Source organism: Bactrocera neohumeralis, chromosome 3 (genome assembly GCF_024586455.1).
Source record: "Bactrocera neohumeralis isolate Rockhampton chromosome 3, APGP_CSIRO_Bneo_wtdbg2-racon-allhic-juicebox.fasta_v2, whole genome shotgun sequence".
In the NCBI taxonomy this organism is placed as follows: Eukaryota; Metazoa; Arthropoda; class Insecta; order Diptera; family Tephritidae; genus Bactrocera; species Bactrocera neohumeralis.
The window spans coordinates 1095948-1108809 of NC_065920.1; the positions used below are offsets into that span (position 1 = coordinate 1095948).

The 12862-nt window shown below is 40.7% G+C and overlaps 1 protein-coding gene across 1 annotated transcript in view; it reads right to left on the reverse strand.

Annotated features, from left to right (window-relative positions):
• The window catches only part of LOC126753050 (polypeptide N-acetylgalactosaminyltransferase 2), a 74288-nt gene that overhangs the window by 49583 nt on the left and 11843 nt on the right, over positions 1-12862 (reverse strand). The window contains exon 2 of the mRNA XM_050464169.1: positions 4055-4629. Coding sequence (XP_050320126.1) covers positions 4055-4629 — 575 coding nt within the window. The remainder of the gene's footprint in view (positions 1-4054; positions 4630-12862) is intronic.

Below are 12862 nucleotides of genomic sequence, written 5' to 3' on the forward strand. Positions count from 1 at the left end.
TCTGGCGCTTTGTTGCTGTCTTCTGAACGCAACAAATCCAACAAAAGCGGCGCACAAGAGTTTTCGAATATTGGAAAATTAGTGGCGATTTCTCAAGTGAGCAAATACTGTGCGCACAGTTAGTATAGCGCCACTTAGAAATACTAATTGCGGAATGTGGCACACACACACACACATACAACACACAACAACATTTACATAGGCAATGCTCACACTTATGACTGTCTCTATTTCGCAAGAAATTTAATTGCTTTCGTTTACTTTTCTTTCTGCCTTTTTGCGCTCGTTGGCAAGCGAGCGCCACACGATAAATTATTTCGCTGGTGGAAGAGTTCAAGTGTCCACAAGACGAAATTTACAAATGAAAATAATGGAATCGTACAAGCGAATTAACCTGTTTTCTCTTTTTGCCCCTTGGCCGGGCTCGCTCGTGAAGGTGTGTGTGTGTTCGTGATCGTGAATATGCAAACGAGCAAAGGCCACACGACGTAAGTGGGAGGGAGGCGGGTAGGGGGTTACCACCGGCCGCCCTGAGTGCACTGCAGCGGGAATGTGTGGCTGTGTAACGAAGCGCATGTGTGTTTTAATTTAAATTTTCGGTAACCGAATGAATGACGAAAATAGCAAAAACAATGAAGCTAAATAAAATGGAAAACAGAGCAAAACCTAACTGCTGTAAGATTTATTGCCGCCGGCCCGTTTGGTTGCCTAGCTGGTACGCTCCGCTGGCTTCGTCTTTGTTGTTGTGTCTTTTCGGTCGCTGAGTATCACGACTTTTTCGGGCTATCAACCACACTCACATCTCTATGCACATCTACATCCACATACAAGCGCATAGAAACGCATTACCAAAAAGTCGTCGTTTATTGCTTCTAAGCGGCTCTTTCTTTTTGGCTGTTTGAAAGTGAAAGGCTGCCGCCAAACTTGCCGCAGCTGCTCTGGGCTTAGCGACCACAAACGACAAGCCGCAGCTGAGCTTCAAACAAGTCGGTGTGCGTGTGTGTGTATGACGTGTGAGTACAGATGCATTTTCGTCGCACACTTCCTTGAATATCCAGTCAAAGCCCGCCGGACCAGCGGCTAAATTGGGAAATGGACCCATAGATTCGCAAATACTCGTATCTGCCATCGTGAACGGGAAGTTTTGTGGTGGCGCTTTGCTACCCGAAGTTAATGTTGCCACAGAAAATGTATGACGATTTGATATAGACGCGAAACAGCAACAACCACCATGCAAGTAAACATGTGAACCCAAACGCCGAAAATGAGAAATAAACAAAATTCGTTGGCGGCTTTCAAGTTTCGCAACATTTGCACCAAAAACGCAAATCAATAACCAAAAACCGTAAAGCTTGCCGATATCCGCTGGCGCACACATTCGCTAGACAAACAAATTTATAACTGTCGATCGCATTTGGCGTTGTGAATGGCCAATAATCGGCGGCGGCGGCGAGTTCAAGTTGCTGCTTAGTCCGCATTGTCTTTATTGTTTGGCTCAATTTGGTGCTGCCATTGTTGTTGCTATCGCCGTTGATGATATGATTATGAGCCCGAGCCGTTTGTCCTCCAACTGAGGAGCGCCCGATTTTGTCTCTCCCCCCACTTCGATTTGCAATTTGCAAAACTTTTATTGGGTTTTAGGAACGCTCGATTGCTCGAATGCTCGATTGTTCGAGTGTTTGTGACTTTGCTCAAAGCCTTTCCATGAATTGCGATTTATTGCCAATCTTTTGTTTGATTTCGCGAATTTTTGATTTATGCTCGTGCATTGTGATACTGATTGAATTGAGAAATCGTTGATGGGGGGAAATCGAGGCAACTGACTTTTGTTGCCTAACTTTGACATTTCAATACACAGATACCAGCGAATCTTGTTAACTAAGTGGACCATAAATTATAAGTGTATCTTCTTACATAAGCTCTACTTTGAAAGAAAGCGGAGAAGCAATGAGAAATTGTGGTCATTATTACGGATAGTTATTGAGCAACGAAGACAAATGAACTTAATGAACGTAGTACTTGAAGAAAATTTTCAAGAAGATTATCTTCACTTAGTAACTGAAGCAGTAGAAAGAACTTTTTAACTTGAGTCATGGAAAACTGAAAATTATTTCTGAACTTCTTTTCAAGCCAGGAAAGATTTGCTAAACACGATTACTGATCTGCTTAGCTCCGGACAGTTGCAGCTTGTGGCTTTTTTTACGAGTACAAGCACTTTTTGGTGAAGCTTTCACCGACGGAGATCACAAGAAAAGGTCCGTAGGATTCATTTATGCACATCGTAGAACAATCCACTGTTCTGAATCAACTTTGCTGCATGTGTGTTCTTATATATGTGTGGAACGCAAATATGTACAAAAGAAGTCTTGCGAAATTTCGAAGGACACTTCATAAAAAATCAGCATTTCACATAACAACAACATTTGGATAACAAAATTGTTCTTAATAGAACTCTTACACGAGCTGCTTGTACACTTTCGCTCATTTGTTTCTTTAGTGTCTTTGTGTTTATTTTGCTTTGTGGCGAATTCTCGTGTCTTTGGTTTCGAAACTTTTCGTTGTTTAGCTTTGGGTTTGGCTACTGGAAATTACATTTACTGTTGTTGGCCAAAGTGGCCGTAAGTGTGCTACAAGTGAGCAGAATATTGAAGCGACTGCGTACTTTTGCATGTGTGTGTATGCATGTGTGTATACATGTATTTACGTTTGCAAGAGTTCTTAAGTCAAGCATGACGACCCACCTGCTCTATGCGTATGATTACACATACGTATAGTACGTATGTACATATGTATAGGTTTGTATTAAAAATTATGTTGAATGCTGCCTGCAGTGAAAATAACTAGCCATTAACTGGTTTCTAACTAGTTTGAACCGAAAGCACAACTAGTCGGTAGATTGCCTTTTTTCTCATCGAGTGACTTAGGAATTGATTTCTGCCAGATGTAAATTGCCAGATTTTAGTTAGAAACGTATTGGTTTTAAGCTTGTTTCAAACAGTTACTTAACTGCAAATTTTCATTTATTTTCTCTTCAACCAATAATATATGAACTGGGTTCTCAATGTTTAAAAAATATTGATACGCTCTCTTTCTGAATCAACTTTTCAAATAATCGGTTTGGTGCTTTTTTAGTTGGGTCGATTTCATCCAGCGAGTTTTAGTTCTAAGCTGATTAGTTTGATGTTTCATTGCCGAGCTCTTTCGAGTTTCTGCTTCGTTGGGCTTTGAATTCCACCAACTTGACTTGAACAGTCACCAGCCGCTATTGCGGTAACTGGCAAATGCAAATTGCTGTTGTTGGCGGTTGTATGTGCCGTATAGGTAGCGGTTTGGCATTTCTGATTTGCATTTTCCTCATTGGAATTTTAATCGGGTAACGATTGAAGAAGAACACAACTCAAATGTAGGCGGCCGGTTTAATGAATAAAAGAATACTTGTTGGGCCATGTGAGAGCGGCAAAAAGACTGACAGAGGCACAAGGCGCGAGTGGGGCTCGATACGATGATCGGTTAAGCGGATAACGATCATTTACTATCGATCGGGCAACGCACTGTGATGCGAAACACATAAGACCTACAGCACTTTCATTCAGCAGTCCAAATTGCAGAATATAACAAATAGCGGTAAAAAACGAAACAAACGATTTTGTTTGATAATTTTGGTCATTGTTGCTGCTAACCGCCTTCGTTGGCTGGCGTGACGGGTGCAATGCCCAGCATAAATGCAAATTAATTCGGTGTCCGTCCGCCAGCCCGTCGGCACCTCGTTGAAGTGGCAGCCTCTTCCTGTCTCTGTTCATGGCGTTATGGATGAAATGTCAGGAGCGTGTAGTCGGTGAATAATGAATGGCCATGAATATGCGCGATTATGCAATTTGACACGGAGGCGGACTAGAGATGTGAAGGCGGAAGGAAAATCGCAAAGCGATTGTAATTTACAAGTACAGTGTGTGTATGTGTGTGAGACCACAACAGAAAAGAATGCCGTGACTGATGAGAGGCCAGCTGTCAGATAGACACAACTGGAGTGGGTGCTTGCTTTACAGTTACTCACCTTTTCCGTGCTGGACTGGAAGTAGTAAACCATGACGAATATCCAAATGATGCTTACAAAAACAATGAATTTCACATTGCGGCGCATTTTCCTTCTGTTGCTGCTCCTGTTGCTGGCGTTAATATTCCTACTGTTATTTATATTCCTGTTGTGGTTGTTGTTGTTATTAGTGCTGATGCTAATGCAATTGACTTTGTCGCTGTTGTTGGTGGCTTCTAGACAACAACACGTGGCACGGCTGCCGCTATCCGGTCCAACGTGCGTCTGTTGCTCCTTCAGGTGACGAAATGTATTGGCTGTGTTGTTGTTGTGCTTGTCGCAACACGCTTTGTTGCTGCTACCTAGTTGACGGTTGGTCTTGCTGTTGCTGTCACCGTCGCCGCAATGTTTATCATAGAGATTTATGAGGGTGTTGTTATTGGTGTAGTTCCTGCAACTGCTGCTTACTAGTGGGCGACTGTTGTTATTGATGTTGCTAGTGTTCTGATTAAGATCGTTCTGGGCGCTGTTATCACCAATACTAACGTCTACCAAGTTCTCTTCATCCGCTTGCACCGAACTGAAATTGTTTATCGCTGCAAAGAGAACAAAGAAGCAGGTGAGAACATATGTACATACTTGATTAAAGAGCTGTTCTCTCCAAAGTTCGACTAAAATATAACGGATTTTGTTAGACTATACTGCTGAAATAAATATTGGTTAGTCGAAAAAGTCTTTTCGTATTTTGTCAGTGGATGTCGTTGCAGTCGTATATCTCCAGTGCTACCAATCACATTGTGTCACACCATATAGTGTTGGAAAGATGAGAAAGCTTAAGCTTCATTTAACAAAAAAAAATTAAATTCAGGGAAATTGAAAAAAAGTTACAGCTGTTCAAAAATGAGTGAAAACTATGAAGAAACTCGCTATATTTTGAAATTTTTGTATAAAAAAGGGAAGAATGCCACGCAAGCCACCAATGGAATTTGTGAAGTTTGCGGAGACGATGCTGAGTCAGTTCGTGTAGCACAACAATGGTTTGCTCTCTTCCGTTCTGGAAGTTTCGATTACGAAAAGACTTTTTCGACTACCCAATATTTCGCTTTTTATTTTCAGGAATCGATTTCCTCTGCCAAAACGCTACTAAAAACTCTTATTCTGATTTCCGCTCACACAAATATTTATCATTATCTAAAAATGTGAGGAAAAGTATCAGTGCACTTAAGCACTATCCGCATTAAATGAGATTTTAAAGGTTTGGCGTCAATGAAATACACTTTTTTGTGTTAACTTTTTCTAAAATGCCACTCCATTAAGAGGTCACGGATTAAAATGTATAAAACTAAATCCACTTAAATTGTTCTTCATCATACCTATACTACGTATACAGTCCACCGTGTTTTTCTCTAATAATTCCGTTACATTAAATATTTATGACAGCAAATCGCGCCATTATCATTATCGAAAGCACAAACTGTGTTTTTTCTCGAATTTACTGTAATTTATGAAAGCAATATTTTGCCACGCTTTAAGCCGATTCCTATCAATTAAAAGATAAAGCATTTATAAATCAAAATAAGTTTTTATGAAATCGAAATATTAATTGAAAATACGAGCTGCATTTTTATTGCATTATTTCGCCGCGTTGTTGTTGGTTATATTTTCTAATATGCGCAGAGTTTTAGCTTTTTTTTTGCGTGTAAAACCTTTTAAGCCCCTCGCATGGCTGTAAACTCGCTGTGCGGGTATTAGTAGGTGTGTGTGTTTGTGTTGCACTTATGTACATATATGGCGGACTGTCATGCAATGCTTTATTGCAGGAATGCAAAAAATAATCCGAAAACATTGCACGGGGTTTCTGTTTTTTGTCAATTTCGATTGGAATAATGAAACGTATTATTTTCGAGATATTTCCTTTACATGCACCGAGCTTTATCCACTTTTTTGCGCATATGTTCTCATGTAAGCCCCAGTGTGCGAGTGTATTGGTGTACGTAAGTGGAACGGGTTTTTGTGATGAATGTGGCACAGACGCAGTTAAATTAAAATCAATATGTTCGCAAAATCGAATGGAAACAATAAACAATAAGCCGAATAGCTGAATTAAACACAGATGTAAATGTTGAAAATTAAACATGAAAAACGCTTTGCAATAACTTAAAAGAGAAGCAGAAAGCAAATTCATTCTATTTTTATCACAAACAAAAGAAAATATTAACAAAAGCCAAGTAAGGATGTGCTTAGTACGGGCGCAACCGAACATTTTATGCTCTGGCAACTTGAAAGAATCAAAGCCAGGAAAATACATACGTTAAAGTGTAAAACGTCAACCAGAGGATCGAAATTCAAGCAGTTTTATATATCCATATGCTAAATCGGGTCTGTCCGGAAAAGACTGATTTTCTTCCGCCGCGACTGTACTTCGGAGCGTGCTTGCATCGACTAGATTCGGTTTGTTTCGGTGGCACTTTGGAGGGCCGGAAGAGCTTGTTGATGAAGACCGGAAGAATGAGCAAAACCAAAGTGAAAACGATGGTCATTGTCTTTTTTGACATCAAAGACATCGTCCACCATGAATTTGTTCCCACTGTACAAACCGTCAAGGCCAAGTTTTATTTGGAAGTCAACAAGAGACTCAAAGGAAGGGCCAATCGGGTCCGACAAGACATTGCAGCTGATTGGAAGTACCATCACGACAACGCCCGGTTCACACCGCCTTTCTTGTGAACAGCTACCTAACCAAGGTCGGCAGCCCAACGCTTCCGCAGCCGCCTTACAGCTCAGATGTGGCCCCCGGACATTTTTGTTTCCTTGCCTTAAAGAGGCGGATGAAAGACAAGCATTTTAAAACGACAGAGAGGATCCAAGCAGCACGCACCTCGGCTTTCAAGAATAATCCAGAGAATGCCTTCAGTAACGCCTTCAATGCTTGGCATCGACGCAGAAGGAGCCTATTTTGAAAGTTTTTAATTGTTAAATTGATTCAGTGGTATTACATCCCGGACAAACCCTGTAACCTTATATCCATCTTGATTAGTTTTCAGTGATACATACAACTTTCAAGGGAACAAAACCATTATGCTCTGTAGCAACAGGTTGCAAGAGTATAAAAACGTTAGCCCAATACCCTTCACAAGTTATAGTTAGGCAGTTATAGGCTATAGTTGACGATCTCAGCAATTCCTTTGAATAATTATCCATGCCAAATATTGTGAAGATACCTCGTGTAGAGACCAAACCCCTAGAAAGGATTTGATTCCTATAGTTCAGTTTATATGGCAGCTACATGCTATAGAAGTCCGATCTAAGCAAATTTTTCTGAGATTGTAGCGATGTTTTGACAAATGAACTTAATTTTGATTGTTTGGCAGCTTTATGCTTTAGTTGTCCGATATCTGCGGTTCCAACAAATGGGCTTCTTGGTAAGAAAAGTAAATGTGCAAAATTTCAGATCGATACCTCAAAAACCGAAGGACTAGACGCTTATATACCGACAGACTGACGGCCGGTAGGACGGACAGACATACATGATTAAATCGACTCAGCTCGCCACGCTAATGATTTATATACATACATAAATACTTTATGGGGTTTCCTACCTTTTGTTTTGGGTACTGCAAGCATCGTAGCCAACTTAATACACCCTTGAGGGTATAAAAATCTGCTCTATTATGAATAAATAAATTCGGTTTTACAGCAATTGAGTTTTCATTGTTATGGAAACAGGCGAGATAAGCAGGTTTAAATTAATTGAATTACATTGCAAAAATATTTTATAAAATCAAAAGTTATTCCTTACAGACCGTAGGAGTTTTCATCAACTTTATTTTGGGTCTTGCAACGTTTCAACAAACATGCACTAATTAATCAAAAACCGAAGCGCCCGAAGGCTACTCACTTCTTTCAGTAAATATTTGTTGCATTTATTGCAGAAGAGCGTTCGCTTTCTAAGAATTCCACCACATCGAGTATACTTGTGTAGTAAATAATAATTATAATTAGTGCAGATCTCTTCTTCTTTTTGAATGTGAGTGTTTCATATGTTCGTCAGATGCTAGATGCTAGATGCTAGCAGTATCAATAACACAACTCAAAATTGTTTGTTTTCAGAGCCAGCTATTTTTGGTTGTTTAGAAAACTAGTCGCTGGTGGCGGAATCGAAATATTCACAACGCAACATAAAAGTGGGTTCATATGGTTGTACACATCGGGCAAAGTTTTAGACTTGCGTCGTTTTATGTGCTAAATGAATATACCGTTGGTTTGTGTGGTTGCGAAGTTTCGGCAGGTAATTATTTTAGCACAGCCCTAAGAGAAACTAGTGTGTATATGCGGATGGTTGTTGGTGTGGATTGTGTATTTCCGAATGCCATTCATAACAAAAATCTATTTATTTACATGTTTGCATTTAAGTAACGAACTTTTCTGCAGCCAAGCGTTAATATTTATTCTGAATTTTATGTGGAATATACAAGCAGAGGCATTTAAATAAAAGCATTCAACACCAGTGAAATAGTATGACCGAAAGCACTTGATATTGCTGTTTCTAAGTGAAATAAATTTAGATTGTTCAGAATTTGCGCCTTAAAACCCTAAAGGTGTTGAAGTGTTGATTACATTCAAATTTCGCTTCGAAGACATGGCTGAAGTCTATGAAACGAGGAGAATTATTATCACGATGTCATCATTTACCTCAAGATGTTCCCATTCGCGCAAAAAGTTTTCAAAATCGTCTTTCTTAAACACCTATTGTGACCTATTTGAGAACTACACACATTAATTCGAGTATTATATCGCATTACTGCCCAACACTTTCCTCGTGGAATCAACAAAACCACAATTCAGATAATGATCGCAGAATCAGTTCCAGCAATCAGTTATTTCAACCAACGTGAATGAAGATAAATGAAGGAGGTTTTAAGTTGCTCTTGGACCTTCAAAAGGTATTTAGTAAAATCTAGTAACGATAGTCATCTTCCCATAAAAAGCAATCTAGTTCGAAGACACATAAAGAGAAAACATTTTTTTTTATCAAAATCCGGAATGAACTTCTAATGGATTCTTGATGTTGCAATTTTTATCGCTAATTTAAGATCTTATCAGAGACCTTTCAGAACATTCGAAACAACCTTACACATAATCACACTTACACATACACGCAGTTGAATGCGGCACATACCTTACTTCCTTCACTTTTACGTTGTCGCCTAGTTGCTTAGTTAATTTTGAAAGAATTCACGCACCAAATTCCTCAAAGAGACTGAAATTCAATGAAAAGTTTTCGCGGCAGTTAAGTCCAACCACTCATACGACACGGAGCACTCGCCACACAGAACACACTGATAACAGCGACAGCCACACAGAAACACGCTTAATTGTGTGCTTTTGGCCGCGGAAGTGTTTCGGCTTTCACACGCACGCACGTTCACGCACTCCCGCTGACAGACGGTTTGGTTTAATTATGGGTCTACGCGAACGCACCCACAGATAAGATAACGGCAATTCAGGTGTATGACGAAGAGTTCGATAAAGAATATCAGCAACTCTAGGTCAATACTACTTTGAACAAATATGAGCACCCGCGATTTCCTTTTCAAAAATGTTTACACTTTGTGGTTCCGAGAAGCGCTACTCAATGTTGAATATCATATATACACTAATACACACACGCGCGCGTATCACAATTCAACAAATTTGGCTAACACCGATTACGCGTTGACAGCCGTTGGCATGGACAGCCGTCTGTCTCGACCATGAGCCAAATATAATGAAGCGTTAGTTTGCGCTTACGATGGGCTCTTGAGGCGCTTGCGAGTAAATCGTCGCGATAAATTGTCACAAACGCTACGCGCAATGCACCGAAAGTGTTGAGTGGAACCGCTAACCAACGCCGACAACTCGAACGAGGGGCTTACGAGCAACTGATGCGCCGCGTCGGTGTGCAAGCGCTTTTGTTCACTGATAATGACTGTTAACCGCTGCCACTGTAACCGCCTTGGGCTAGCGCCGCGCTACCACTGCCAGAGCTGACGTCGTTGCCGCGAAACGCACACACACAAAGCGAACGCCAAATGAGCAGATTCTTTGCCGCGCTAAGCGTTTTATACGGCGGACGCCGCAGCAGTTGGCAGCGCACACCGAGTACTTCGTATAAGAGTTGTGCGGCGCAGTGCCTCCCAGTTGGCGCTCGCAACATATTGCCTCTCAATAACGGTGTGCGAGCATGTTCGGAGACTTCCCGCCGCAATGGATTTCTGTTGTATTTTGTTCGATCGGTGGGGTTTTTGAACCTTCGCCAAGTCTGAGGCCGAATGTCTTTTTGCTGTCGTCGCAAAGTCGTTAGTTGGCGCTGGTTGCAGCGCTCGATTCTCTCAGAGTGCAGCTAAGATTCTTGGCAACACGTTATGGACGGCGGCAAAGGCGATGCGCACGTATTGATAAGCACAACGTTAGGGAGAAGAAGTACTTAGATTTTTAGTTTTTTATTTATGTGGACATTTTACCATATAGTGTTGGAAAGGTGAGATTTCAAGCTTCATTAAAAAAAATATAATTCGGGGAAGTTGAAAAAAAAGTTACATCTGCTCAAAAATGAGTGAAAATAATGAAGAAATTCGCTATATTTTGAAATTTTTGTATAAAGAAGGGAACAATGCTAGGCAAGCACCAATGAAATTTGCTCGCTTCCTTTCTGGAAAACTCGATGGGAAAGATCCACCTCGCTCTGGTTGACATGTCGTTGAAGAAGTCGATGAAATTATGGAAAAGATCGCTAGGGAACTTAACACTCATCATCAAACAGTTTTGAACCATTTAAAAAAGGCTGGCTAAAAAAATTAGCTCGATGTTTGGGTACCACATGAATTGTCTGCGAAAAATTTAACGGACGGAAATAATATCAGCGATTCTTTGCTGAAACGAAACAAAATCGAACCATTTGTGAAGCGAATGGTAACAGGAGACAAAAAGTGGATCACATAATGTGAAAAAGAGCATGTTCCAGCGTGGCGAAGCTCAACAAATGTTTGCAAAGCCAGAATTGACGCCTCGAAAGGTTATGCTGAGTGTTTGGTGGGATTGGAAAGGAATTATCCACTACGAGCTGTTCCAACCTGGTCGAACGACTGATTTTACATTTTACTGTCAACAACTGATGAGATTGAAGAAAGCAATCGAAAAAAACGGCCAGAACTGATCAACAGAAAGGGCTTCGTCTTCCATAAGGACAACGCTAGACCACTCACATCTTTGATGACTCGGCAAAAAAATGGGAGAGCTTGTCTTCGAAGCTTTGATGCCTCCACCATATAGCCTACCATTTGTTTCGGTCAATGCGGAACTCCCTTAATGGAGTAAAGTTTGCTTCGAAAAAAGTCTGTGAAAATTACTTGTCGCAGTTTTTCGCCCAGAAACCAGAAAAGTTTTAGACTGATGGAATAATTTCTCCAGCATGTATAGTGTAACTCTGTAACTAAAATTTGCTATCAGATGACAAACTATTAAAATCAGTGCAACATGTTGCAGGACTACTCATTTGCCAAACATTTCTATTTATAAAGTTGCAAATGTGGTCTCTGGGCATTCTCCATAATTACTTAAGTCTAGCTTCTGCTGACTTTGACTGATTGACATTTTAATTAACATTTGCAAGGTGAACTCATTAACGCATCGGGAAAGACAGTTACCCACGCCCGCCAATGCAAATACCAGCACACATATATGTATTAAAGCAACTGGGTCAAAGTGTGGACACATTACATATAAATACAGTCGCTATAACCACTAGCAGGTTATTGAGTATAAAGTCGATGTGATCCCACACACCTGACAGGTTTGCAACAACACAAGGCAATATACGACAGGCATGACCCCAGAATCCGTCAACTTGATTGGCAATACTTAAACGGACTTTTATGCACACCACAGGCGTTCGGGACTTGAGTGAGGTGCGCAACTATTCAAGACAAATTTCATTAAGGCTTTGCTATTTATACAATCAGGCGAGCAATCGGAGAAGTGGCAGCGCATATAACAACAACAAAACTAACCACTAACGTGGCATTCAAAACGTTAATGGCAGTGTAGTTTTTGAAGCACAAGCAACGACCACAGCAACACATCAGAGCACATAATTAATTATTGTGTAAACAAGCTGAGTTGTTGGGCTGCCGTTTGAGTTATTGGCGTTGCGCTGCTTGTTGCAAGTGTTGCACGCAAATCAGTTGCAAGTGATGTCCAAGTGGTCTGCATAAATTTTACTCGAAACAAAGCTTCATGCTGTTGTTGCGTGGACACCCGCAGAGGCGAGTACTAGACAGCAGTGGTTGGAGACGAGCAGCCGCGCGCAAGTAATTGGAGAAGTTGGAGTCTTGTTGTGCAGTCGCTTGGAAAGTTGCAATTTATACGCCCATTGCACTCGACGAGAGGTGAGGAGCTTGTGCTTGTTGAAATGCACTATTTCCCCGCCGAGTCTGTTGTTAATTGCGAAAACTTCGCGTGGTGTGCTAAGAAGACAGCGGCACTGTTAAGATTTTGCCTCAAAAGCGGAAAATAATAAGACTCTGTTCTCAGCTTTGGCTTTACAGTTTTTTGATAATTGAAAATACCTCTTCTTGTCTTTCCTAAACAACTGCATGAATACGTGTTGCTTCCTCATACAGTCCACGCGTTTTAGTTTGCCAATCAAAGTGACTTCAATAATTTATTAAGATACTTTTCAGCTGGCAACACCGTTCTACCGAATTCTCTTAAACCAAATTTAAGGGTTGCTTGATTTAAGGTCAACGACTAACACAGAACTTCACAAAAACAATAGCCAACATGACTCAA